At 45.0% G+C, this 25,247-nt stretch overlaps 1 protein-coding gene across 1 annotated transcript in view; it reads left to right on the top strand.

Annotated features, from left to right (window-relative positions):
* Positions 1-14,093, top strand: part of LOC145360665 (sorbitol dehydrogenase-like) — an 87,072-nt gene extending 72,979 nt beyond the window's left edge. Inside the window, exons 10-11 of the mRNA XM_080216014.1 lie at positions 216-337; positions 13,946-14,093. Coding sequence (XP_080072140.1) covers positions 216-337; positions 13,946-14,093 — 270 coding nt within the window. The remainder of the gene's footprint in view (positions 1-215; positions 338-13,945) is intronic.
* The last annotated feature ends 11,154 nt before the right edge of the window (positions 14,094-25,247 follow it).

Here is a 25,247-nt window from a genome sequence, read left to right as displayed (position 1 = left end):
GTGACAGGGTACCTGACAACAATGTGGCATCACCAAAGTGTGGGGAAATGAATAAAAATGTGACTCTTAGGTTTTCCTGGATATTTTGACAATATCTATTCACTTCTGAGATGCTTTGCCAATCTGTAATCCTGCGTTGTTGTGAACGGCTGTTTAGAATCGAGCTGTGTTGCTTTTCCCTCCCTCTTAGCTCACATGTCTGATATCTCTCCTAGTCTACTCGCTCCGGAGGGACTGTCCTCCTTGTGGGTCATGGCCCAGCTTTGGTGAGTGTTCCCCTGCTAAATGCAGCGATCCGAGAGGTGGATATCCGAGGAATGTTCAGATACTGTAACACGTAAGTACCAACAATTCCTCATTCCTGCGACAAATTCAACACTTCAATCCTTGCTTTTTAACATTAACTTGTGTGGAGATGGTGACGTAGGAGATGGGGGCAGCACGGTGGCACACTGCTGAGCGTTGCTGCCTTACAGTGGCAGGGAGCCAGGTTCGATTCCTGGCTTGGGTCACTGTCCATATGGAGTTTGCATGTTCTTCCTGAGTCTGCGTGGGTTTCTTCGGGTGCTCCAGTTTGCTCCTACAGTCCAAAGATGTGCAGGTTAGGTTAATTGGCCATGCTAAATTGACCTTGGTGTTAGGGGGATTAGCAGGCTAAATGAGGGTTATGGGAATAGGGCCTGGGTAGGATTGTGGTTGGTATGGACTTGATGGGCTGAATGTCTTCTCTGTACTGTAGTGCTTCTGTGATTCTCGTGGTATTGTCACTGCGCTAGTAATCCAGAGACCAAGGGTTATACTCTGGGAACACGGGTTCAAATCCCACCAGGGCAGCCTTTTAAATTTAAATTCAATTAATCAGTGTGGAATAAGAAGTTAGACTCAATAATACTGCTCATAAAGCTATCACCAATTGTCATAAAAGCCCACATTGATTCTGTCTACACTTCCTACTGCCTTGAAAAAGCAGCCAGCATAATTAAGGACTCCACACACCTGGCCATTCTCTCTTACACCTTCTTCCGCCGGGAAAAAGATACAGAAGTCTCAGGTGACGTGCCAACCAACTCAAGAACAGCTTCTTCCCTGCTGCCATCGGACTTTGGAATTGACGTAGCTTGTATTAACCAGATCTTTCTCTACACCCTAGCTATGAATGTAACATTACATTCTGCACTCTCTCCTTTCCCTCTCCCATATGTACTCCATGAACGGTATGCTTTGCCTATATAGCACACAAGAAGCAATACTTTTCACCTTATGTTAATATATGTGACAATAATAAGTCAAATCAAATCAAACTTTAGTATCCAAAGATGTGCGGATTAGGTGAATTGGCCATGCTAAATTGCCCCTTAGTGTCAGGGGAGTAAATGCATGGGGTTATGGGCATAGGGCCTGGGTGGGATTGTGGTCAGTGCAGACCTGATGGGCCAAATGGCCTCCTTCTGCACTGTAGGATTCTATGATTCTATGATTACCGGGTCTGGCCTACATGTGACTCGGAGAGTTGCTCTTGTGAAGACTCCCTTCTTTACCTGATTGGATGGTTACTGGCTGTCAATCAAAGTCTTTCAATTCCCCAATTTCAAAACCTTCTGCAAAATCGAAATACTGCAGATGCTGGAAATCTGAAACAAAAACAGAAAATGCTGGATAGACTCGGCAAGTCTGGCAGCGTCCATGAGGAGAGAAGCAAAAGTTAACGTTTTTGATTTCATTTCATTTATTATTGTCAGTGTATTGGGATACAGTGAAAAGTATCATGTCTTGCGTGCTATACAGATAAGGCATACCATTCATAGAGCACATAGGGGATAAGGAAAGGAGAAGGTGCAGAAAGTAGTGTTATGGTCATAGATAGGGTGTGGAGGAAGATCAACTTAATATAAGGTAGCCATGATGTGGAGATGCCGCCATTGGACTGGGGCGAGCTCAGTAAGAAGTTCCACAACACCAAGTTAAAGTCCAACAGGTTTATTTGCAACCATGAGCTTTCAGAGTGCTACTCCTTCATCACTTACCTGGTGAAGGAGCAGCGCTCCAAAAGCTTGTGATTCCAAATAAACTTGTTGGACTTTAACTTGGTGTTGCGAGATTAATATCCACTCAAAAGTCTGATGGCAGCAGGGAAGAAGCTGTTCTTGAGTTGGTTGGTAGGTGACCTGAGACATTCATATCTTTTTCTCAACGGCAAAAGGTGGGAAGAGAGAATGTCTGGGCTGTGTGGGGTCCTTGATTATGCTGGCTGCTTTTCCAGTGGGAAGTGTAGACGGAGTCAATGGATGGGAGGCTGGTTTGTGTGATGGGACTGGGCTTCGTTCAGAGCTCTTTGTAGTTGCTTACAGTCTTGGGCAGAGCAGGAGCCATACCAAGCTGTGATACAACTAGAAAGAATGCTTTCTATGGTGCATCTGTAAAAATTGATGAGAGACGTAGCGGATATACCAAATTTCCTTAGTCTCCTGAGAAAGTAGAGGCATTGGTGGGCTTTCTTAACTATCGTGTCAGTGTGGAGAAGGACCAGGACAGGTTGTTGGTGATTTGGTGCACATGACCTTTCTTAAATATCTTTTCGAACTAGAAAGACAAAATTGCTCAGACTTCTCCCAGGTTACACCTCATGTGCAATTAATTTTTAATTACTGGAGGTTACTGGCCAGTCTGGAGGATTGACAACACCCTGCAGATTTGATGGGTGGCCAGTGATAGGAAGGAGGTGGATCAAGGATCAGTATTCATTACATGTAGAACTCTTCTAAATGCTGTTGGCTTGATTTTAGAATAATTATCTATAAGAGATTAAAGGCCGCAACTTGGCACATATCTGTGCCAAGCTCCACAAGGCGCAATGGCTTGTGGAAGATAAACTTAAAAAGTACCTGGTTACAAACATTACCTATTTTGCTCCTCAAATTAATTAATTTTCAAACCCCAAAATCTATATCAGCAAACACCTTAGTCCACCTCAGACTTAATGACTCAGATGTCAGCAGGATTATGGGAGACACAGTGATTAGCACTGCTGTCTCACAGAGCCAGGGACCCAGGTTTGATTCCCGGCTTGGGTCACTGTCTGAGTAGAGTTTGCACATTTTCCCCGTGTCTACGTGGGTTTCCTCTGGGTGCTCTGGTTTCCTCCCACAGTGTGAAAGATGTGCTGATTAGGGTACATTGGCCATGCTAAGTTCTCTCTCAGTGTACCCGAACAGGCGTTGGAGTGTGGTGGCTACAGGATTTTCAGAGTAACTTCATTGCAGTGTTAATGTGAGCCGAATTGTCTCAGTAATAGATAAAAGGATTTGGTTACAGTCTGGTTTCTGCCGTCAGTCTCGGGTATTAAAGTTTATTTATTAGTGTCACAAGTAGGCTTACATTAACACTGCAATGAAGTTACTATAAAAATCCCCTAGTCACTACGCTGTAGCACCTGATACACTGAGGGAGAATTTAGCATGGCCATTGGACCTAACCAGCATGTCTTTCGGTTTGTGGGAGGAACTGGAGCACCCTGAGGAAACCCACAGAGACACAGGGAGAAGGTGCAAACTCCACACAAACAGTCACCCAAGCCAGGAATCGAACACGGATCCCTGGCACTGTGAGACAGCCATGCTAACCACTGTGCCACCATGCCACTCCCACATGATAGGTTCCAAGTCAGAGTCTCAGGGAACTGTACACAGAATTGTTCCCAAACTGAATATGATCCAAGTGTATCATCTCTCTCTTTCTGCGTTCTGAAAGAACTGTTCCCTTTCTGGTTCAACTCCTCCCCTGCACTCTAATTCCAATTGGCCTTCTCCTGACACCTTCCCGTGCAAACACAAGATCTGAGATACCAACCCTTCACCTACTCCCATAGATTTATATACTGAGCCTCCAACACCCACTCGCTCAGTGTGAGATAGCAGTTTTCACATAGTTCCTGTAATTAAGTAAGCCGTTCACTCTTCAGTTTTCCAACCTCGCTCACCCCAAAACCAGAGAATCCCGCCCGAGGTGATTTGGAATGTCCACCACGACTCTCAGCAATTGTTACAGATGCACCATAGAAAACATTCCTTCCGGATGTACCACAGCTTGGTATGGCTCCTGCTCTACCCAAGACCACAAGCAACTACAAAGGGTCGTGAACGAAGTCCAGTCCATCACGTGTATCAGCCTCCCACCCAGTGACACTGCTTACACTTCCCATTGCCTCAGAAAAGCAACCAGCATAATCAAGGACCCCACGCACCCCGGACATTCTTTCTTCCACCTTCTTCCATTAGGAAAAAGATGCAAAAGTCTGGGGTCACATACCAACCAACTCAAGAACAGCTCTCTGCTGCCTTCAGACTTTTGCATGGACCTACCTCACATTAAGTTGATCTTTCTCTACACCCTAGTTATGACTGTAACACTACATTAACATAAGAACATAAGAAGTAGGTGCAGGAGTCGGCCATCTAGCCCTTCGCACCTGCCCCGCCATTCAATAAGATTATGGCTGATCTGAAGTGGCTCAGTTCCACTTTCCCACTTTCTCCCCATAACCCTTAATTCCCTTGCCTACCAAAAACCTATCTACCTGTGTCTTAAATATACTTAGTGAGGTAGCCTCCACCACTTCAACGGACAGAGAATTCCAGAGATTCACCACCCTTTGAGTGAAGAAGTTCCTCCTAAACTCCGTCCCCCTTATCTTGAGGCTGTGCCCTCTAGTCCTGTTGTCCTTTCTGAGCGGGAAGAATCTCTCCACCTGTACCCTATCCATCCCCTTCATTATCTTATACGTCTCTATAAGATCCCCCCTCATCCTTCTAAACTCCAACGAGTACAGACCCAGTCTATTTAGTCTCTCTTCATAGTCCAACCCCCTCGTCCCCAGTATCAGCCTAGTGAACCTCCCCTGCACTCCCTTCAAGGCCAAAATATCCTTGCGCAAGTGCGGCAACCAAAACTGCACACAGTACTCCAGTTGCGGCCTCACCAGTGCCCTGTACAGTTGCAGCAAGACCTCCCTGCTTTTATATTCTATCCCCCTCGCTATAAAGGCCAGCATCCCATTCGCCTTCTTGATCACCTGCTGCACCTGCAGACTGGGTTTTTGCGACTCATGCACAAGAACCCCCAGGTCCCTCTGCACCGTAGCATGCTGCAGCTTTTCGCCCTTTAAATAGTAATCCCTCCTATTATTTCTGCCAAAGTGGATAACCTCACACTTGCTAACATTGTACTCCATCTGCCAGGTCCTTGCCCACTCACTCAGCCTGTCTAGATCTCTCTGCAGACTTTCCACACCCTCCGCACAATTTGATTTTCCACTCATCTTTGTGTCATCAGCAAATTTCGACACCCTACACTCAGCCCCCTCCTCCAGATCATCTATATAAATGGTAAATAGTTGAGGCCCCAGCACTGATCCCTGCGGCACTCCACTAGTTACCAACCGCCAATCAGAATAGCACCCATTGATACCAACTCTCTGCCTCCTATTAGACAACCAATCCTCTATCCACGCTAACACCTTACCCCCAACTCCATGCCCCCTAACCTTCTGAAGCAACCTTTTGTGCGGCACCTTATCAAACGCCTTTTGAAAATCGAGAAACACCACATCCACCGGTTCCCCTCTGTCTACCGCACTAGTCACATCCTCGTAGAATTCCAATAAATTTGTCAAACCCAACTTCCCCTTAACGAATCCATGCTGCGTCTGCTCTATCAAACAATTCTTCTCTAGGTGCCTTGCTATTCCTTCTTTGATGACGGATTCAAGCATTTTTCCAACAACAGACGTTAAACTAACCGGCCTATAATTCCCTGCCTTTTGCCTGCTACCTTTTTTAAACAGCGGTGTAACATTAGCCATTTTCCAGTCTTCCGGCACTTCCCCGGAATCCAGCGAAGTTTGGTAAATAATCACCAACGCGTCTACTATCACCTCTGCCATTTCCTTCAGAACCCTGGGATGCATTCCATCCGGTCCTGGGGACTTGTCCACCATCAGTCCCGCTAGTCGATCAAGCACTACCTCTCCAGTGACAGTAATCGCATTCACATCCTGCACCCTCTCCTTTCCTTCTTTATGAATGGTGTGCTTTGTCTGTATAATGCGCAAGAAACAATACTTTTTACTGTAAATACATGTGACAATAATAAATCAAATCAAATCAAAAAAGGTTAATGGACCTTTGCATAGTTCAGAGGGCAGTTAAGAGTCAACCACATTGCTGTGGCTCTGGAGTCACATATAGACCAGACTGGGTAAGGACGGCAGATTTCCTTCCCTAAAGGATATTAGTGAACCAGATGAGTTTTTCCAACAATCAACAATGGTTTCATGGTCATCCGTAGATTCTTAATTCCAATTATCATTTTATTGAATTCAAATTCCACCATCTGTAATGGTGGGATTCAAATCCGGATCCCCAGAACATTAGCTGAGTTTCTGGATTAATAGTCTACACATCTTTGGATAGGAGGAAAGTGGAGCACCCAGGGGAAACCCACACGGATATGGGGAGAACATGCAGACTCCACACTGAGAGTTAACCAAAGCTGGAATTGAACCTGGGTTGCTGGCACATGATTAGCAGAATAAAACAGGAAAAGTTACCATCCTGTTCAGTGACTGCCAATGGAGATATAACACTCCTTACTGGTCCTAACTGGGCAAAAGGATTGGTGTGTTTGTTTTGAAGGGGTATGGGTGAAGGGGCATGGGTGAAAGGGTATGGGTGCAAGGATTGAGGAATCATGGCGAGAATATGAAAAGAGAAACTGCTTCCAGGCTCAGTAGCCAAAGGAAATTGGCAAAAGGACCACAGGCTTTTTTCATTCATTTGTGAGACATGAGCATCACTGACTGGGCCAGCATTTATTGTCCATCCCTAGTTACACTTGTTTAGAGGGCAGTTGAGAGTCAACCACATTGCTGCAGCTCTGGAGTCACATGTTGGCCAGACCTGGTAAGGAAGGTAGATTTCCTTCCTTAAAGGAACCAGATGGATCTTTCCATCAGTTGACAATGGTTTAATGGTCATCAGTAGATTCTTAATTCCAGATTTTTTTTTATTGAATTCAAACTTTACCATCTGCCGTGGCAGGATTTGAACCCCGGTCCCCAGCTGAGTTTCTGGATTAAAAGCCTAGTTATAATACCACTAGGCCATCGCCTCCCCCTGGTGTGGTCCAAGTTAGTCCATAAGTTGTTGGATTCATCAGAGGGTCAGTTAAAGATTACCTGGCTTTGCACTTTACTTGCTGCTTCCAGGAGCTCCTTGTGCTGGTGTGAGTGCTGAACCTTTTCATGGCACCTTCCAGCCTCACCAACGCTCATTGTCAAGGCAGCAGACCCCAACGTGGCTGCCACCTTCCCTTGCTGCTGGTGGCAAGCAGGCAGCTCATCCTACCTGGAGGCACACAGTGTTTCTTTCCCTACCACCTTCAGCCTACCAAAGGGGGCGGGCTGGGAGAGACCGCTGTCTACAGAGTGATGATTGGTAACAGAAATGCCCATTTTGGCTGATGTAAGAGTTAGAAAAACTGACAGAAGACTGGTCCCAGCCCCTTTCTCATTGCCCCAGCGTTACCTGACGAGGGGGGAGCAGAGCTGGGTTTGATGCACAATCATCGCAAGCTTAATTCCAGAGAAGGCTATGTCCTACAAGGGAGAGAGTCCATCTGCAGAGGGATATGTCCACGATCTCAGACAGGAAACCTCACCATTAGGTAAGAGCGGTGGACTTCTTTGGAATTACACTGGACTTATTGGTCTCTGCAATATACCATAGAATCACAGAGCCCCTACAGTGCAAAAGAAAACAAAGAACAAAGAAACTTCCAGCACAGGAACAGGCCCTCCAAGCCTGCACCGACCATGTTGCCCGTCTGAACTAAAACCTCTCCACTTCCAGGGACCATATCCCTCTATTCATATATTTGTCAAGTCGGCCTTTAAAAGTCACTATCATATCTGCTTCCACTACCTTACCCTGCAGCGAGTTCCAGGCACCCACTTTGTGCAAAAAACTTGCCTCATACGTCTCCTTTAAACCTTGCCCCGCAGGCCTTAAACGTTTCCACCCTGGGAAGAAGCTTCTAACTATCCACTCTGTCCATGCCCTTCATAACCTTAGGGGTCCGTTCAGTCCATCGAGCTTGCACTGACAACAATCCCACCCAGACTCTGTGCCCGTAACCCCACAATTTTACCTTTGCTAGTCCCCCTGACACTAAGGGGCAATTTAGCACGGCCAATCCACTAAACCCGCAGCACATCTTTGGCGTGTGGGAAGAACAGTAAAAAGTCTGACAACACCAGGTTTTAGTCCAACCTATTTATTTGATAATATTCTCACTAGCTTTCGAGGGGACAGCCTCTTCGTCAGGTGAATGGAGAGTTCTGGCCTCAGACAGAGCATATAAAGCGCACACATAAAGAAACCAGAGCACCCAGAGGAAACTCACGCAGACATGGGGAGAACATGCAGACTCCGCACAGTCACCTGAAGTTGGAATCAAACCCAGCTTCCTGGCGCTGTGAGGCAGCAGTGCTAACCACTGTGCCACCATGCTGTCCATAGCAGAGGCTCTTAGAAGCAGATTCCTTGAAAGATGTTCAAACCACTTACTTATGTCATGCATGAAGGCAGCTCATTATGTGACATAAGTAAAATGCACGAGAGCTGATAAATTAATGGAAAGAACACTAGGTGCCTTACACAATTCATTCATGTCCTAGAACTTAATTCAATGACTAACGCTGTTGTTATTTTATCAATAATTCTTTGACATCTTCCTAGATCCATTACTTAATTACAGTGAGCCAAGAAATTTCTTGGGCGTGTTCCACCTATTTGCAGAGATCCTGACAGCACGAGATAGTTCTTAAAAAGATCTTTGTTGAGTAATTTGGCATTTGGAACCTGAGGTTTGGCCACTTTCCTATTTGCTATTGTCCTTCCTGGTAATCTCTTAATTTACACGCGTTGAAACCTTGTGGTAAATTAGCGTATAGAAAATCCCAAAGTATTTATTGCACTGTGCATGAGTATGAGCGTATGTGGAGGGTAGAATATTCTATTTATTATTATGACAAATAGGTTGACATTAACAAAGTTACTGTGAAAATCCCGTAGTCGCCATACTGCAGCGCCTGTCCATGTAGAATCTTAGAAAACCTACAGTTTGAAGGCAGCCATCGAGCCTACACCGACAACAATCCCACTCACGCTCTATCCCTGCAACTTCAGGTATTTATTCGACTAATCCCCCTAATAAACACATCTTAAGACACTAAGGGGCAATTTAGCATGGCCAGTCAACCTAACCTGCACCTCTTTGGACGGTGGGAGGAAACCGGAGCACCCAGGGGAAACCCACGCAGACATGGGGAGAACATGCAAACTCCACACAGACAGTGACCCAAGCCAGGAATTGAACCCCAGTTTGAACCCCAGTCCCTGGTGCTGTGAGGTAGCAGTGCTAATCACCGGGGTGCCCTTAATATGAACGTATATTGAGGGTGGATAATTCTAGAAGGTTTTCTTTGAGCTTGTGTCGCTCATTTATGTTAAAATTTCTCCTGTCTTATGGAGAATCCATTGACTCTGTCTGCACTTTCTGCTGCCTCAGAAAAGCAGCCAGCATAATTAAGGATCCCATGCACCCTGGACATTCTCACTTCCACCTTGTTCTGTTGGGATAAACATAGAAAAGTCTAAGATCATGTACCAAATTCAAGGATATGGGACAAGTGCGTGATTAGCATTCCTTCAGTGGTAGTTATTGTCAGTGCAGACTTGATGGGCCAAAAGACCTTTTCTGCATTGTTTGACTCTGTAACTCCCCTGTACCTCTGTCACCACTCAAGAGCAGCTTCTCCCCTGCTGTCATCAGAATTTTGAATGGACCCACCTTATGCTAAGTTGATCTTTCTCAGTACCCTGGCTATGACTGTAACACTACATTCTGCACCTTCTCCTTTTCCTCTCCCCTATGTACCCTATGAATGGTATGCTTTGTCTGTATAGCGCACAAGAAACAATACTTTTCGCTGTATGTTTCAATGAGATCACCTCTTGTTCTTCTTTATTCCAATGGGTAGAGTCCCGACCTGTTTAACCTCTCATAAGACAATCCTTTGATTTTTATTTCCAAATGGGAGCATATGTTTAATTGGGTGCTGAAATGTCATTGCTCTATTATCCCGCTCTTAATTTGTCACCAATTGAATGGCGAGGCAATTCCCCACCCCTTCACCCATACCCCTTCACCCATGCCCCTTTAGCCCTGCCCCTTCACCCATACCCCTTCAAAACAAACACACCAATCCTTCTGCCCAGTTAGGACCAGTAAGGGTATTATATCTCCATTGGCAGTCATTGAACAGGACGGTAACTCTTCCTGTTCTATTCTGCTGATGATATGCCAACAAACCGGGTTCAATTCCAGCCTCGATTAACTCTCAGTAAGGAGCCTGCACCTTCTCACCGTGCCTGCGCGGGTTTCTTCCGCATCCTCCCACAGTCCGAAAGACGTGCTGAGTTCTCCCTCTGTGTAACAGGGGGCAGAGTGGGGCGACTAGGGGATTTTCACAATAACTTCATTGCAGTGTTAATGTAAGCCGACTTGTGACACTAATAGTAAATAATATTAATAAATAAACGTGTGCAGGCAAGAATCATCTCCAACTGGCAGTGATGAGGGGCAGATGTCTTTCAGAATAGAACAGGCAAGAGATGAGAAGGCAAACAGTATATACATGCATTCATGCAATCAGTTGGAAAGTATTTTGCTGTGTGTGAATCACCCTATTTTCCTTGTTACTTTTATTCATCAGCCACATCACTGCTTTCCGCATTGAACTCAGCAACTCAACGCTTAGTTCAGCTCCCAGTCTCCACCTTGAGCTAAATACCCTCTCTAGGCAACCTTCCCACACCTCTGATCTCAGCACAAAAGCAGCAACATGTTCCAGAGGCATCAGAAGGCAGTGGGAAGGCGATGGCCTAGTGGTGTTATCGTTAGACTGTTTATCCAGAAACTCAGCTAATGTTCTGGGGACCCGGGTTCAAATCTCGCCATGGCAGATGGTGGAATTTGAATTCAATTAAAAAATATCGAGAATTACATATCCTCTGATGGCCATGAAATCATTGTCAATTGTCGGAAAAACCCATCTGGTTCACTAACGTCCTTTAGGAAAGGAAATCTGCCGTCCTTACCCGGTCTGGCCCACGTGTGACTCCAGAGCCACAGCAATGTGGTTGACTCTCAACTGCCCTCGGGCAACTAAGAATGGACAATAAATACTGGCTAGCCAGCGACGCCCGTGTCCCATGAATGAATAAAAACAACTGACACAAAGGGTGGGATTGTATGGCTTCGCTCAAGCAAGACCGGAAATTCCCGCCTCAGGTCAACGGATACTTCCATTGTTGGATGCATTTCCGCACCAATTTTTTTCACATGTAGGCCAGACCAGCTAAAGATGGCAGATTTCATTCCCTGAAGGACATTAGTGAACCAGATGGGTTTTCACAACAATCGACAATGGTTTCACAGTCATCAGTGGATTCTTAATTCCAGATTTTTTTTAATTGAATTGAAATTCCACCATCTGCCATGGCGAGATTCGAACTCGGGTCCCCAGAACATTAGCTGAGTTTCTGATTTGATTTGATTTATTATTGTCACATGTATACAGTGAAAAGAATTGTTTCTTGCGCACTCTACAGACAAAACATACTGATCATAGAGAACATGGTGTTACAGTCATAGCTAGGTTGTAGAGGAAGATCAACTTAATGCAAGGTAGGTCCATTCAAAAGCCTGATGGCAGCATGGAAGAAGCTGTTCTTAAGTTTGTTGGTACGTGACCTCAGACTTTTGTATCTTTTTCCCAATGGAAGAAGGTGGAAGAGAGAATGTCCGGGGTGGGTGGGGTCCTTAATTATGCTGGCTGCTTTGCCGAGGCAGCGGGAAGTGTAGATAGGGTCGGTGGATGGGAGGCTGTTTTGCCTGATAGGCTGGGCTATGTTCACAACCTTTTGTAGTTTCCTGTGGTCTTGGGCAGAGCAGGAGCCAGACCAAACTGTGATACAACCAGAAATTAATAGTCTAGATTAATAGTCTAGAGATAATAACACTAGGCCATGGCCTCCATGGCGGGCAAGGTGATTGAATTCCGGCCATTGTTTGGGAGTTCTATTCTCAACTTGTGCCCACACTGGGCCTCATCCCCACAGGGACTTTGCGGGTCAAACCACTAGAGTTTGAGAAAATAACTGAGGAACCAGCAGGTACAATGTGAAGGTCAGGTGTTGGGTTCCAGGAAATATGAGAAACATGTTTTTGCAATGTGTTGGGCAACACTTGTCAATAACATCTAGTGGGGATGGCGTAACTGAGCCAACCTCCTGTCCTACATTACTTTCTTCAAAGTGTTTTCCTTCCTGTGGTTATATTTACTTAGTCATTAAACTGTGGAGATTCTAGACAAAGCACACAGTTGATTCGGTGCAGATGAATTGTTTTATGTGGAGGACATGAGTACTTAATATGCTTTGGTGGCCTGAATTTTATTACTATTCTCGGATAGCAGAGTATGAATCGAGTAATTAAATTTGATGACATTGTACGGTGCAGTTTTGGCAAGGCCAGCTCTATCAATGGGACATTCAAAAGTGCGCCAAGTGCTTCAAAAAACATTCACTTTAAGAAAAACCTTTTTTGCAAATATCGCTTGTCAGCATTTGTTGACCTCATAGAATCCCTACAATGCAGAAGAAGACCATTTGGCCCATCGAGTCTGTACAGAACACAGCCCCACCATCCCCACAACCCCAAACATTTAACCTACTAGTCCCCCCAACACTAAGGGGCAATTTAGCACAGCCAATCCATCTCATCCGCACATCTTTGAAGTGTTCAGGTACACTGAGGGAGAGTTTAGCACGGCCAATGTACCTAACCTGCACATCTATCGGAGGAAACCCATACAGACACGGGGAGAACTCCACACAGACAGTGACCCAAGCCAGGAATTGAACCCAGGTCCCTGGCACTGTGAGGCAGCAGTGCTAACCATTGCACTGCCCACTTATGGACATGTTGTTATTTGTGTCATGGCTCAGTGCTTCACACAGGAGGAATGGGCAAGGTGTCATGGCCACATGGAGCAGTGTCTGTTCATGCCTTTCCAAGGGCTTTACAGACTGACAGAAGGTAAACTTGGTCTGTGTCAGTATTGTGTAAAAAATTCATAATGCAGCCCATAGCTTCAACTGGATGTGTTCATAGAATCAGCCCACTGCGTCTGCACTGATTCTGTGACAGAACATCCTACCCAGGGCCTCTCCTCCACCCTTTCCCTGGAAACCCACACATTTACCATAGCCAATCTACCTAACCTACACATCTTTGGACACTAAGGGGCAATTTAGCATGGCCAATCCATCCAACCTGCACATCTTTGGATACTGAGGGGCAATTTATTAGGCCAATCCCCCTAACCTGCACATCTTTGGACACTAAGGGGTCAATTTAATATGGCCAATCCACTGTGCCTTTAGCTGCCAAGACACCGAGCCTTGGAATTCCATCCCAAAATCTTTTTCTTTGTCTAGCTCCTCCTTCTTCTAGACGCATAGAAGAGAATACTCATAGAGTGCAAGGGGAGATTTTTTTTCTCTCAGGGGGTCGTTCATCTGTGGAATTCTCTACCATTGCAAGCTGGATCATTGAATATATCAAAGCTGAGTTATATAGAGTTTTGATGAACAGGTGAGTCAAGCTTATGGGCGAGGCGCGGGCGGAGGTGGAGGAGGAGGAGAGACAGGAAAGTGGAGTTGGTGCCTCAGTCAGATCAGCCATTGAATGGTGGGCCAGGCTCAAAGGATTGGCCAACCCCTGGCTTCTAATGCTTGTGTCCCCTCTCCATTTTCCAAACCAGGTACCCCATGGCGATTGCTATGTTGGCTTCAAAGAAAGTGGATGTAAAGCCCCTGATCACCCATCGCTTCCCTCTGGAGCGGGCAATTGAGGCCTTTGAAACCACAAAGAAAAGGCTGGGAATTAAAGTGATGCTGAAGTGTGACTAAGTGTGACTTCTCGAGAAGCTCCTTCCACGTGTGAACCTTAGGGAAGCTTACTCCCCCAGAGCTGCCTTAAGCACTGGGGCAGTGCATTAACAACTGAAAGTGGCTCGCCTGGCTAATAGCCTATCACTATTAAAAGATTATCTCGGGGAAATCCTGCATTCTCCTGTTTCTTTTGGCATCCTAAATTCAAGGTTAGCTGGCAGATCCCACCGACATCCTTTGTCTCTTCCTTCAATGGCTCTTGCGAATCTATTGAAACAAAGTTTATTTATTAATCACAAGTAGGCTTACATTAACACTGCAATAACATTACTGTGAAAATCCCTTAGTTGCCACAATCCGGCGTCTGTTCGGGTAAATGATAGAAAATAATTGAACCGTATTTAAAAAAACATTTACTTATTAGTCACAAGTAGACATACATTAACACTGCAATGAAGTTACTGTGAAAATCCCCTAGTTGCCACACTCCGGCGCCTGTTCACGTACACTGAGGGAGAATTGAGCACAGCCAATGCACCTTTCAGATTGTGGAAAGCTGGAGCACCCCGAGGAAACCCACGCAGACACGGGAAGAATGTGCAGACTCCACACAGACAATAACCCAAACCTGGAATCGAACCTGAATCCGCAGCATTGTGAGGCGGCAGTACTAACCACTGTGCTAGTATGCTGTTCTTTTTTCCATCCTTAGATGGCACAGAAATGAGACTGAAACTAAATTATTGGAATTTACCTGGTATTGCTTAGAGATTATGGGTAGAATTTTCCTGTCTGCCCGCCATGGGAATCGTAGCAGGGAGGACATGAATCACCATCAGCAAGATTGAAATTGGGCTTGTTCACTAATCGTGACCCCATGAATAAGATTAATTACACTTCATACACACTGAATGATCCATATCAAGTTATAGAAAATGCCTCATCATTTAGAAATTAATAGAACTGTCATCAAATTCAGCTGGTAAAAAAAATATTTATGTTTGATTGGACACAGAGGGAACGCACGGCTCTCACTGTCAATGTTGTCAGCAATCGGCACGCACCCCACTTCACTCGCCCTTGCTTTACGTGTGAAACACTTCAGTCACACGATACGGCCATAAGATATAGGGAGCAGAATTAGGCCATTCGGCCCATCGAGTCTGCTCCACCATTTGGTCATAGCTGATAAGTTTCTCAGCCCCATTCTCCCACCTTTACACCTTAATCTTTGATCCCCTTACCAATCAAGAACCTATATATCTCTGTCTTAAATACATTCAATGACCTGCCATCCACTGCCGGTCATTCAGAGAATTTAGCATGGCAGTGCACCCCAACTAGCACATCTTTTGGACTGTGGGAGGAAACCGGAGCACCCGGAGGAAACCCACGCGGATATGGGAGAACATACAGACTCCACACAGACAGTCACCCAAGCCAGGAATCGAACCCGGGTCCCTGGTGCTGTGAGGCAGCAATGCTAACCACTGTGCCATCAAAGGAGGAATAATAAAAAACAAATGCATCTGCATCCTGAAAAAGAAATATACCCTTTTCTCGCAATGAATTTAAAGGGTGTTAAAAGGTCATTTGGCCCAACTGGTCTATGCTGGGTTTTTTTTACTTATTCATTCATGGGACATGGGTGTTGCCAGCTGGGCCAGCATTTATTGCCCACCCCTAGTCGCCCTTGAGAAAGTGGTGGTGAGCTGCCTTCTTGAATCGCTGCAGTCCATGTACTGTGGGTTGGCCCACAATGCCGTTAGGGAGGGAATTCCAGGATTTTGACCCAGTGACTGCGAAGGAACGGCCGATATATTTCCAAGTAAGGATGGTGAGTGGCTTGGAGAGAAACTTGCAGATGGTGGTGTTCCCCATGTATCTGCTGCCCTTGTCCTCCTAGATGGAAGTGGTCGTGGTTTTGGAAAGTGCTGTCGAAGGATCTTTGGTGAATTGCTGCAGTGCATCTTGCAGATAGTACACTGTTGCAACATTAATGTAAGCCTACTTGTGACACTAATAAATAAAACTTAAGATATACGGGGTAACTGTGTGGGGTTACAGGGATAGGGCCTGGGTAAGATGTGCAGTCAAAGAGTCGGTGCAGACTTGATGGGCTGAATGGCTTCCTCCTGCAAAGTAGGGATTCTATGATTCTTTTTGACATTGCAGTAATTTTGGTTCATTTGAATCTGGTTCATTCTTGGAGGAATATTCACTAAAATTTAGGTCACAGCTTGTTCACACCTGAAACTATGCTGTGTAGCAATGATTGTAATTAGTGAGTTTTGGGAAGAATGGATCTACGTATGAAGAAGTAACAGCTGCAGGAAAGCAAGCACCACACCCAGAAAGTGGTTTCCTGGAACGTTTCAATCCTGACTGATCACTCCTGTAAATATTTAATTCTCATGTTATCACCCTGTTGTGGTGAAGACCAAAGCCAAGAGATGTATGTGTAAAATTGTTACTGATAAATCAACAAGGAAGTCAGAAGCAAAAAGTCCTTTACTCAAGTCTTTTGTTTTAAGTTTAAATTTTATTAGGCTTACATTAACACTGCAATGAAGTTACTGTGAAAATCCCCTGGTCGCCACACTCTGGCACTTGTTCCGGCAGCACAGTGGCACATTGGTTAGCGCTGCTGCCTCATAGCACCAGGGACTCGGGTTCGTTTCCCGGCTTGTGTCACTGTTTGTGTAGAGTTTGCATGTTCTCCCCATGTCTGCATGGGTTTCCTCCGGATGCTCCAATTTCCTCCCACAATCCAGAGATGCGTGGGTTAGTTCGATTGGCCATAGGTTAGGGGGAATTAGTAGGGTAAATGTGCAGGGTTACGGTGGGATAGTTGTCAGTGAAGGCTCGATAGGCTAAATGGCCTCCTTCTGTATTGTAGGGATTCTGTGAACATATTCTACACTGAGGGCGAATTTAGCATGGCCAGTGCACCTAGCCAGCACATCTTTTGGGCTATGGTGGAAAACTGGAGCACCTGGAGGAAACCGTTGCAGACATAGAAAGAATGTACAGACTCCACACAGACAGTAACCCTAGCCAAGAATTGAACCCGGGTTCCTGGCACTGTGAGGCAGCAGCAGTGCTAACCACTGTGCCACCGTGGTTAGACAGTAGAACTTGCCACATAGAGACATAGAGAATAGGTGCAGGAGCAGGCCATTCAGCCCTTTTAAACCTGCAACACCATTCAGTATGACTATGGCTGATTTTGTACTTTCAGTACGCTACTCTAGCTTTCTCTCCATATCCCTTGATCCCTTTAGCTGTAAGGACCACATGGGATAGCTGTAGCTAATAAATTAAAAGCCTTTAAGGCAGTGGTGTGTAAACTGCAGCCCAAGGGCCACATGTGGCCCATCTAGGTTCTGAGTGCAGCCCCCACAAGACTGCGTTGACCGTTGCCTATGCACACGTTGCCACATTCTGCTGGTTTCCATCCATGTAGCTTTCTTCCTACCTAAGGAAGGATGTGTTTGCCCTGCAGAGAGTCCAGAGGAGGTTCACGAGAATGATCCTGAGAACAAAAGGCTTGATGTATGAGTTGTGTTTGAGGACTCTGGGCCTGGACTCGATGACGTTTAGAAGGATGAAGGTGGGATCTCATGGAAACTTACAGAATACTGAAAGGCCTGGATAGAGTGGATGTGAGGAAGATGTTTCCATTTGTTAGAAAGACGAGAATCCAAGGGCAGAGCCTCAGAGTAAATGGACGACCCTTTAGAAGCCAGATGAGGAGGAATTTCTTCTGCCAGAGGGTGGTGAATCTGTGGAACTCATAGTCTTAGAAGGCAGTGGATGGCAGGTCATTGAATGTATTTAAGACAGAGATAGATAGGTTCTTGACTGGTAAGAGGATCAAAGATTAAGGTGTAAAGGTGGGAGAATGGGGCTGAGAAACTTATCAGCTATGACCAAATAGTGGAGCAGACTCGATGGGCCGAATGGCCTAATTCTGCTCCCTATACCTTATGGCCGTATCGTGTGACTGAAGTGATTCGCACGTAAAGCAAGGGCGAGTGAAGTGGGGTGCGTGCCGATTGCTGACAACATTGACAGTGAGAGCCGTGCGTTCCCTCTGTATCCAAACATAAATTTTTTTTTACCAGCTGAATTTGATGACAGTTCTATTAATTTCTAAATGATGAGGCATTTTCTATAACTTGATATGGATCATTCAGTGTGTATGAAGTGTAATTAATCTTATTCATGGGGTCACGATTAGTGAACAAGCCCGATTTCAATCTTGCTGATGGTGATTCATGTCCTCCCTGCTACGATTCCCATGGCGGGCAGACAGGAAAATTCTACCCATAATCTCTAAGCAATACCAGGTAAATTCCAATAATTTAGTTTCAGTCTCATTTCTGTGCCATCTAAGGATGGAAAAAAGAACAGCATACTAGCACAGTGGTTAGTACTGCTGCCTCACAATGCTGTGGATTCAGGTTTGATTCCAGGTTTGGGTTATTGTCTGTGTGGAGTCTGCACATTCTTCCCGTGTCTGCGTGGGTTTCCTCGGGGTGCTCCAGCTTCCCACAGTCTGAAAGGTGCATTGGCTGTGCTAAATTCTCCCTCAGTGTACGTGAACAGGCGCTGGAGTGTGGCAACTAGGGGATTTTCACAGTAACTTCATTGCAGTGTTAATGTATGTCTACTTGTGACTAATAAGTAAACTTTTTTTTTAAATACAGTTCAATTATTTTATATCATTTACATTTCATTGCCCCAACAATCAAAGCCTAATTTCCATTGACGCTATTATTAAGTATCAACATCTATTCAATATAATGAACAAGTGAAAGAGCTTCATGATTACAATTAGTGCAGACTTTGTGACAATGGGAAATGATCGAGGAAGTTTATTTCAATGAACTCCCAGCAAGGCAACAGTTGTGAAAAGCTTCACCATGAATGTGCCACTGACTCAATGGAAATGATGCACAAATCTCTCCCCACACAAAACAGGTGGCAATTCTTTTTTTAAATGGTGCCTGTCACCTGTTCCACCGTAAGACAACACCAGAGATGCAGGGCCATTATTTAAATAACTCACACAAACCTTTTCCAGGGGGTGGCACAGTTGTTAGCAATGCTGCCTCACAGTGCTAGGGATCCAGGTTCGATTCCCAGTTTGGTTCGTTGTCTGTGTGGACTCTGCACGTTCTCCTCATGTCTGCGTGGGTTTCCTCTGGGTGCCCAGGTTTCCTCCCACAGTTGAAAAGATGTACTGGTTAATTGCATTGGCCGTGCTAAATTCTCCCTCAGCGTACCCAAATAGGCGCCGGAGAGTGGTGACTAGGGGATTTTCACAGTAACTTCATTGCAGTGTTAATGTAAGCCTGCTTGTGACACTAGTATAAATACATTTTTAAACTTTTCCATGGCTCTGCGTTGTGGTACTAATGTCAACAAGAAAAGCCCAATCCAATAAAAGCCCACTTTTTATTCCACGTACTTTTTTCATTCGTTCATGGGACATGGGCATCGCTGGCTGGCCAGCATTTATTGCCCATCCCTAGTTGCCTTTGGAGAGCAATTAAGAGTCAACCACGTTTCTGTGACTCTGGAGTCGCATGTAGGCCAGACCGGGTAAAGATGGCAGATTTCCTTCCCTAAAGGACATGAGTGAACCAGATGGGTTTTTCTGACAATTGACAATGGCTTCATGGTCATTAGTAGATTCAGTTAATTCCAGATATTTTTTATTGAATTCAAATTCCACCATCTGGTGTGGCGGGATTCGAACATGGGTCTCCAGAACATTAGCTGGGTTTCTGGATTAATATTCTAATGATAATACCATCATGCCAACACCTCCCCTAATATGTATCCTCAGGTGCTAACACCTGTACCAAAATGTGGGTGAACAGAATTGCCGATGCCCCTTCAATATTCTGATATCCTCCATGGATCATACGTAAAGCAAGTACCTAGCCTTGGCTGCAACCAAAACGCTTCACGTGTCTTTGGTTAAAGTTTTCAAAGTTTAAAGTTGATTTGTTGGTGTCACAAGTAGGCTGACATTAACACTGCAATGGAGTTCCTGTGAAAATCCCCTAGTGGCCACAGTCCAGCACCTGTTCGGGTGCACTGAGGAAGAATTTAGCATGGCCAGCCTAATTAACCATGATCAAATGGCAGAGCAGCCTCTATGGGCCAAATGGCTTAATTCTGCTCCCTGTATCTTATGGTCTTATGGTATGACTGAAGTGACTTGCACATATAGCCAGGGCAAGTGGAGTGAGGTGGATTCTGATTGTCCACAACATTGACAGAGCTGTACACTCCCTCTGTAACCAATCAAACGCAAATATTTAACCAGTTGAAGTTGATGACAGTTTTATTAAGGTATAAATGATTCAGCATTTTCTGTAATCCATTCAGCATGTATTAAACGTATTTAATCTTATTCATAGGGTCACAGTTAGTGAACAAGCCCGATTTCAATCTTGTGGCCAACTGAGTTGGTGGTTCATGGCCAACTGCTACGATTCCTATAGTGGGCAGACAAGAAAATTTCGCCCATAATCTCAAAGCAATAATGATATAAATTCCAATAACTTAATTTCAGCATTTAGCCTCATTAGCAAGCCATTCAAGAATGGAAAAAGAAAACCTCAGCATAAAAGCAATTGGAATTATACAAATACAGTTCAATCATAGACACCATTCAGCCCATCGAATCTGCACTGACAACCCCAACTCAGGCCCTATCCCCACAACCCCACACATTTACCCCGCTAACCCCTCTAACTTACACATCCCAGGACACTGTGGGTAACTTAGCATGGCCAATCAACCTAACCTGTACATTTTTGGACTGTGGGAGGAAACCGGAGCATCCCGAGGAAACCCAATTGTTTTATATCATTGCCCCCATCAAAGCCTATTATTAAGTATCAACATTTATTCAGTACAATGAACCAGTAAAAGAGCTTTCATGATCACACTTAGTGCAGAGTTTGTGACAATGAGAAGTGATTGAGCAAGTTTGTTTCAATGAATTCCCTCGCGGTGAAGCACTTCTGATAAGCTTCACCGTAAACGTGGCACTGATGCAATCAAAATGGGGCACAAATCTCTCCCTACACAAAACAGGTGGCAATTCTTTACTAAGTAGCTTCAATCACCTATTCCACTGAAAGACAACACCAGAAGTGCAGGGCCATTATTTAAATAACTCACTTAAGCCTTTTCCAGGGAGTGGCATGAGGGCACAGTTGTTAACACTGCTGCCTCACAGCACCAGGGACCTGGGTTTGACTCCTGGCTCAGATCACCGTCTGTGTGTTCTCCCCGTGTCTGCGTGGGTTTCCTCCGGGTGCTCCGGTTTCCTCCCACAGTCCGAAAGACATTAAAGACAAAGTAAAGTTTATTCATTAGTCACAAGTAAGGCTTATATTAACGCTGCAATGATGTTACTGTGAAATTCTCCAGTGCCTGTTCAGTTGCTGACACGCCAGTTAGGTGCGTTGGCCGTGTTAAATTCTCTCTCAGTGTACCCAAACAGGCATCGGAGTGTGGTGACTAGGGGATTTTCACAGTAACTTGCAGTGTTAATGTAAGCCAACTTGTGACACTAATATGAATAATTTTTTAAAACGTTCCCATGGTTCTGCGTTTTGGTGCTAACCCCAACAAGAGAAGCCCAATCCAATAGGCGGCGGCGCACTTCTTTCCCACATACTCAGGTGCCAACTCCTGTGACCAAAATGTGGGTGAATGGAATTGCCAATGCCCCTTTCAATATTCTGATATCCGCTACGTACCATACATAAAGCAAGTACCTCGCCTTGGCGGCAACCAAAACCCTTCACATTTCTTTGCTTAAAGTTTTTAAAGTTTTAAGTTTATTCATTGATGTGACAGTTAGGCTTACGTTAACACTGCAATGAAGTTACTGTGAAAATCCCCTAGTGGCCACACTCCGGCGCCTGTTCGAGTGCACTGAGGGAGAATTTAGCATGGCCATCCTTGTTAGCCATGATCGAATGGCATAATTGTGCTCCTATATCTTCTGGTCTTATGGTATGACTGAAGCGATTTGCACATAAAGCAAGGGTGAGTGAAGTGAGGTGGGTGCTGATAGCATTGACTGTGAGAGCTGTGCGCTCCCTCTATATCCAATCAAACACAAATATTTATTTTACTTTAATCAGTTGAAATTGATGACTGTTCTAATTAAGATAGTGACACATGTTCTGTAACTTGTTATGAAATATTCGGTGTGTATTTAAATGTATTTAACGTTTTTCATGGGGTCGTGGTTAGTGAACAAGCCCAATTTCAACTCACTAGCCTAAGTTGCTCATTGTCACTTTAAAGTGAGTCTAGGTTAAACACATCAGGGAGAAAGGAATATAAGGTTTAGCTGAAAGGGTCAACCGCCTAGCTGTGAGGGCAATGGACAATGATTCTGAAGCCCAGATTAAAATGGATGGCACAGCAGTTGGCACTGCTGCCTCAATTGAGGCCACCAAGAGGGAGTTGGATTGGGATGTGAGAGGATGGAATGTGCAGGGTTACAGGAGGAAGGCAGGCAAACCTCACAAGGTGAAATGTTCATTTGGCAAGCAGATGCAATGGGCCAAATGGCCTCTTCCTGCATGGTGGCACAGTGATTAGCACTGCTGCCTCATAACGCCAAGGACCAGGGTTCGATTTTCGGCTTGGGTCACTGTCTATGTGGAGCCTGCGCCTTTTCCCTGTGGGTCTCCTCCGGGTGCTCCGGTTTCCTCCCACAGTCCGAAAGACGTGCTGCTCAGGTGCATTGGCTATGCTAAATTCTCCCTCGGTGTACCCAAACAGTTGTTGGTCGGAGTGTGGCGACTAGGGGATTTTCACAGTAACTTCATTGCAGTGTGAATGTAAGCCTACTTGTGACACCAATGAATAAACTTTAAAACTGTAACTTAATGTAAAAACCCAAATATGACACCATGCTGTCTCAGGCAGTTAAAATGTGGCACAGCTGAACGTCAGTCTGTCAAGGTATAATCTGGGTTTATGCATGCTGAACAGCCAAAGGAGATTTTCTTTTCTCAGGGGGTTGTGTATCTTTGGAACTCTTTTCCTCAAAAGGCAGTGGAATCAGATTCTTGGAATATTTTGTGAGACAGAGTTAGATAGGTTCTTGATAGGCAAGAGGGTTAAGAGGTAAGCAAGAATCATACAATCCCAACAGTGCAGAAAGAGGCAATTCGGCCCATTGAGTCTGCATTGACCATAATCCTACCCAGGCCTCATTTTCGTAACCCTAGGCATTTACCCTAGCTGGTCTCCCTGACATGAGGGGGCAATTTAGCATGGCCAATCCACCTAACCCGCACATCTTTCCGAAGTTCCAAAGGACAAAGGGACCTTGACATGTTTGTCCATGGATCACTGAAGGTGGAAAGGCAGGTTAGTAGGGTGGTGAAAAAGGCATACGGCACACTCACCTTTATCAATCTGGGTGCAGATTATAAAAGCAAAGAGGCCACGATGGAGTTGTGTAGAACTTTGGTGAGGCCACAAGTGGAGCACTCTGTGCAGTTCTGGTCGCCGCATTATTGGAAGGTGTGATTGCACTGGAGGAGGTACAGAGGAGATTCACCAGGATGCTGCCTGGGTTGGAGTGTTTAAGTTATGAAGAGAGGTTGGATAGGCTTGGGTTGTTTTCTCTGGAGAAGAGAAGAGTGAGGGGGTGACCTGTTCAAGATTATGAGGGTAGATAGGGAGCAGCTGTTCCCCTTAGTTAAAGGATCAGTTACGAGAGGACACAAGTTAAAAGTGAGGGGTGGGAGGTTTCGGGAAGATGTGAGGAGAAACTTCTTCACCTGAGGATAGTGAGGGTCTGGAATGTGCTTCCTGGGAGGTTGGTGGAGGCGGGATGCCTCACATCCTTTAAAAAGTACCTTGGGAACTGAATATCCAGGAGTATCAGACATTTTGGAAGGATAGACAGGAAGGAAAAGGAGGTGGGGTAGCTCTGTTAATTAAGAATAACATAGAAACCCTACTGTGCAAAAGGAGGCCATTCGGCCCATCGGGTCTGCAGCAACCACAATCCCACACAGGCCCTACCCCCATATCCCGACATATTTACCCGCTAATCCCTCTAACCTACGCATCTCAGCATATGCTATCTACAATGCCCAGGATGTTTATAGGACCTGAGATTAAATGCAGAGGAGGAAGCAGATGCGAAAAAATTACCAAGTAAAGCAACTCAACAGTTGCCTACTTCAAGCAGATGATTTAAATATGCGCATCACAAATCAGTTCTATATTGACTGCAGCACTGTACAAAGTATGGGGTTAACTTAGTGTAGTTGGCTGGACATATAGTGATGTAGTGATGTTAACAGTGTGGGTTCAATTCCCATACCCGATAAGGTTATTCATGAAGGCCCACCTTCACAACCTTGCATCTTGCCTGAGATGTGGTGATCCTCATGTTAAATCACTGCCTCTGGGACTATGGTGACTTTACCTTTTTTCATAGACATAACATGCAGACAAACTTATTGTTCTTTTGTCGTTTACATGGTGTTACTTCAACAGCACACACATTCACTACAATTTGCAACTGGAATTCTTGTTATCTTTCTATCTGATGAGTCTCCAAAGATCCAACCTATTTAGATCATGCTCATCTATTACACCCAGAGACACACCTAAAGCAGTATTGTGATTTATAACAAATTTCTATGCATTACTTGAAAGGTACCCTGAAGTCAGCATTCTAATTTATGTTTCTCTTCTGTTTGGGATCCACTTAGAAGTTGCTATGCTCAAAGGAGATCAGCACTTCAGAGCAAAAACATCACTTAAAGTATGAACATAGACACATCAAACCATAGGAATTAAGTAGTGAATCTGAGATCTGCATTCAGTTAGGTCATTGCATAATCATCAGGGCGGTAGTGAGAGATGATATAGGCTCTAAGGAGCAAACTGTGGAATCAATGTGGGTGGAGATAAGGAATAATAAGGGGAGACCACTGGTGGGCATGATCTGTAGGCCCCCAATTAATAACTTTGAGGTGGGGCGGGCTATAAACAAGCAAATAACAGATGTGTGCAAAAACGGAACAGCAATAATCATGGGGGATTTTAACCTGCATATTGATTGGTTGACTCAAGTCGGACGCTGTGGACTTGAGGAAG

Source organism: Carcharhinus amblyrhynchos, chromosome 32, assembly GCF_965287045.1.
Source record: "Carcharhinus amblyrhynchos chromosome 32, sCarAmb.v2.hapA, whole genome shotgun sequence".
NCBI lineage: Eukaryota > Metazoa > Chordata > Chondrichthyes > Carcharhiniformes > Carcharhinidae > Carcharhinus > Carcharhinus amblyrhynchos.
The sequence above is the reverse complement of the archived record's forward strand: the minus strand, read 5'-3'. Positions and strand labels throughout refer to the sequence as shown.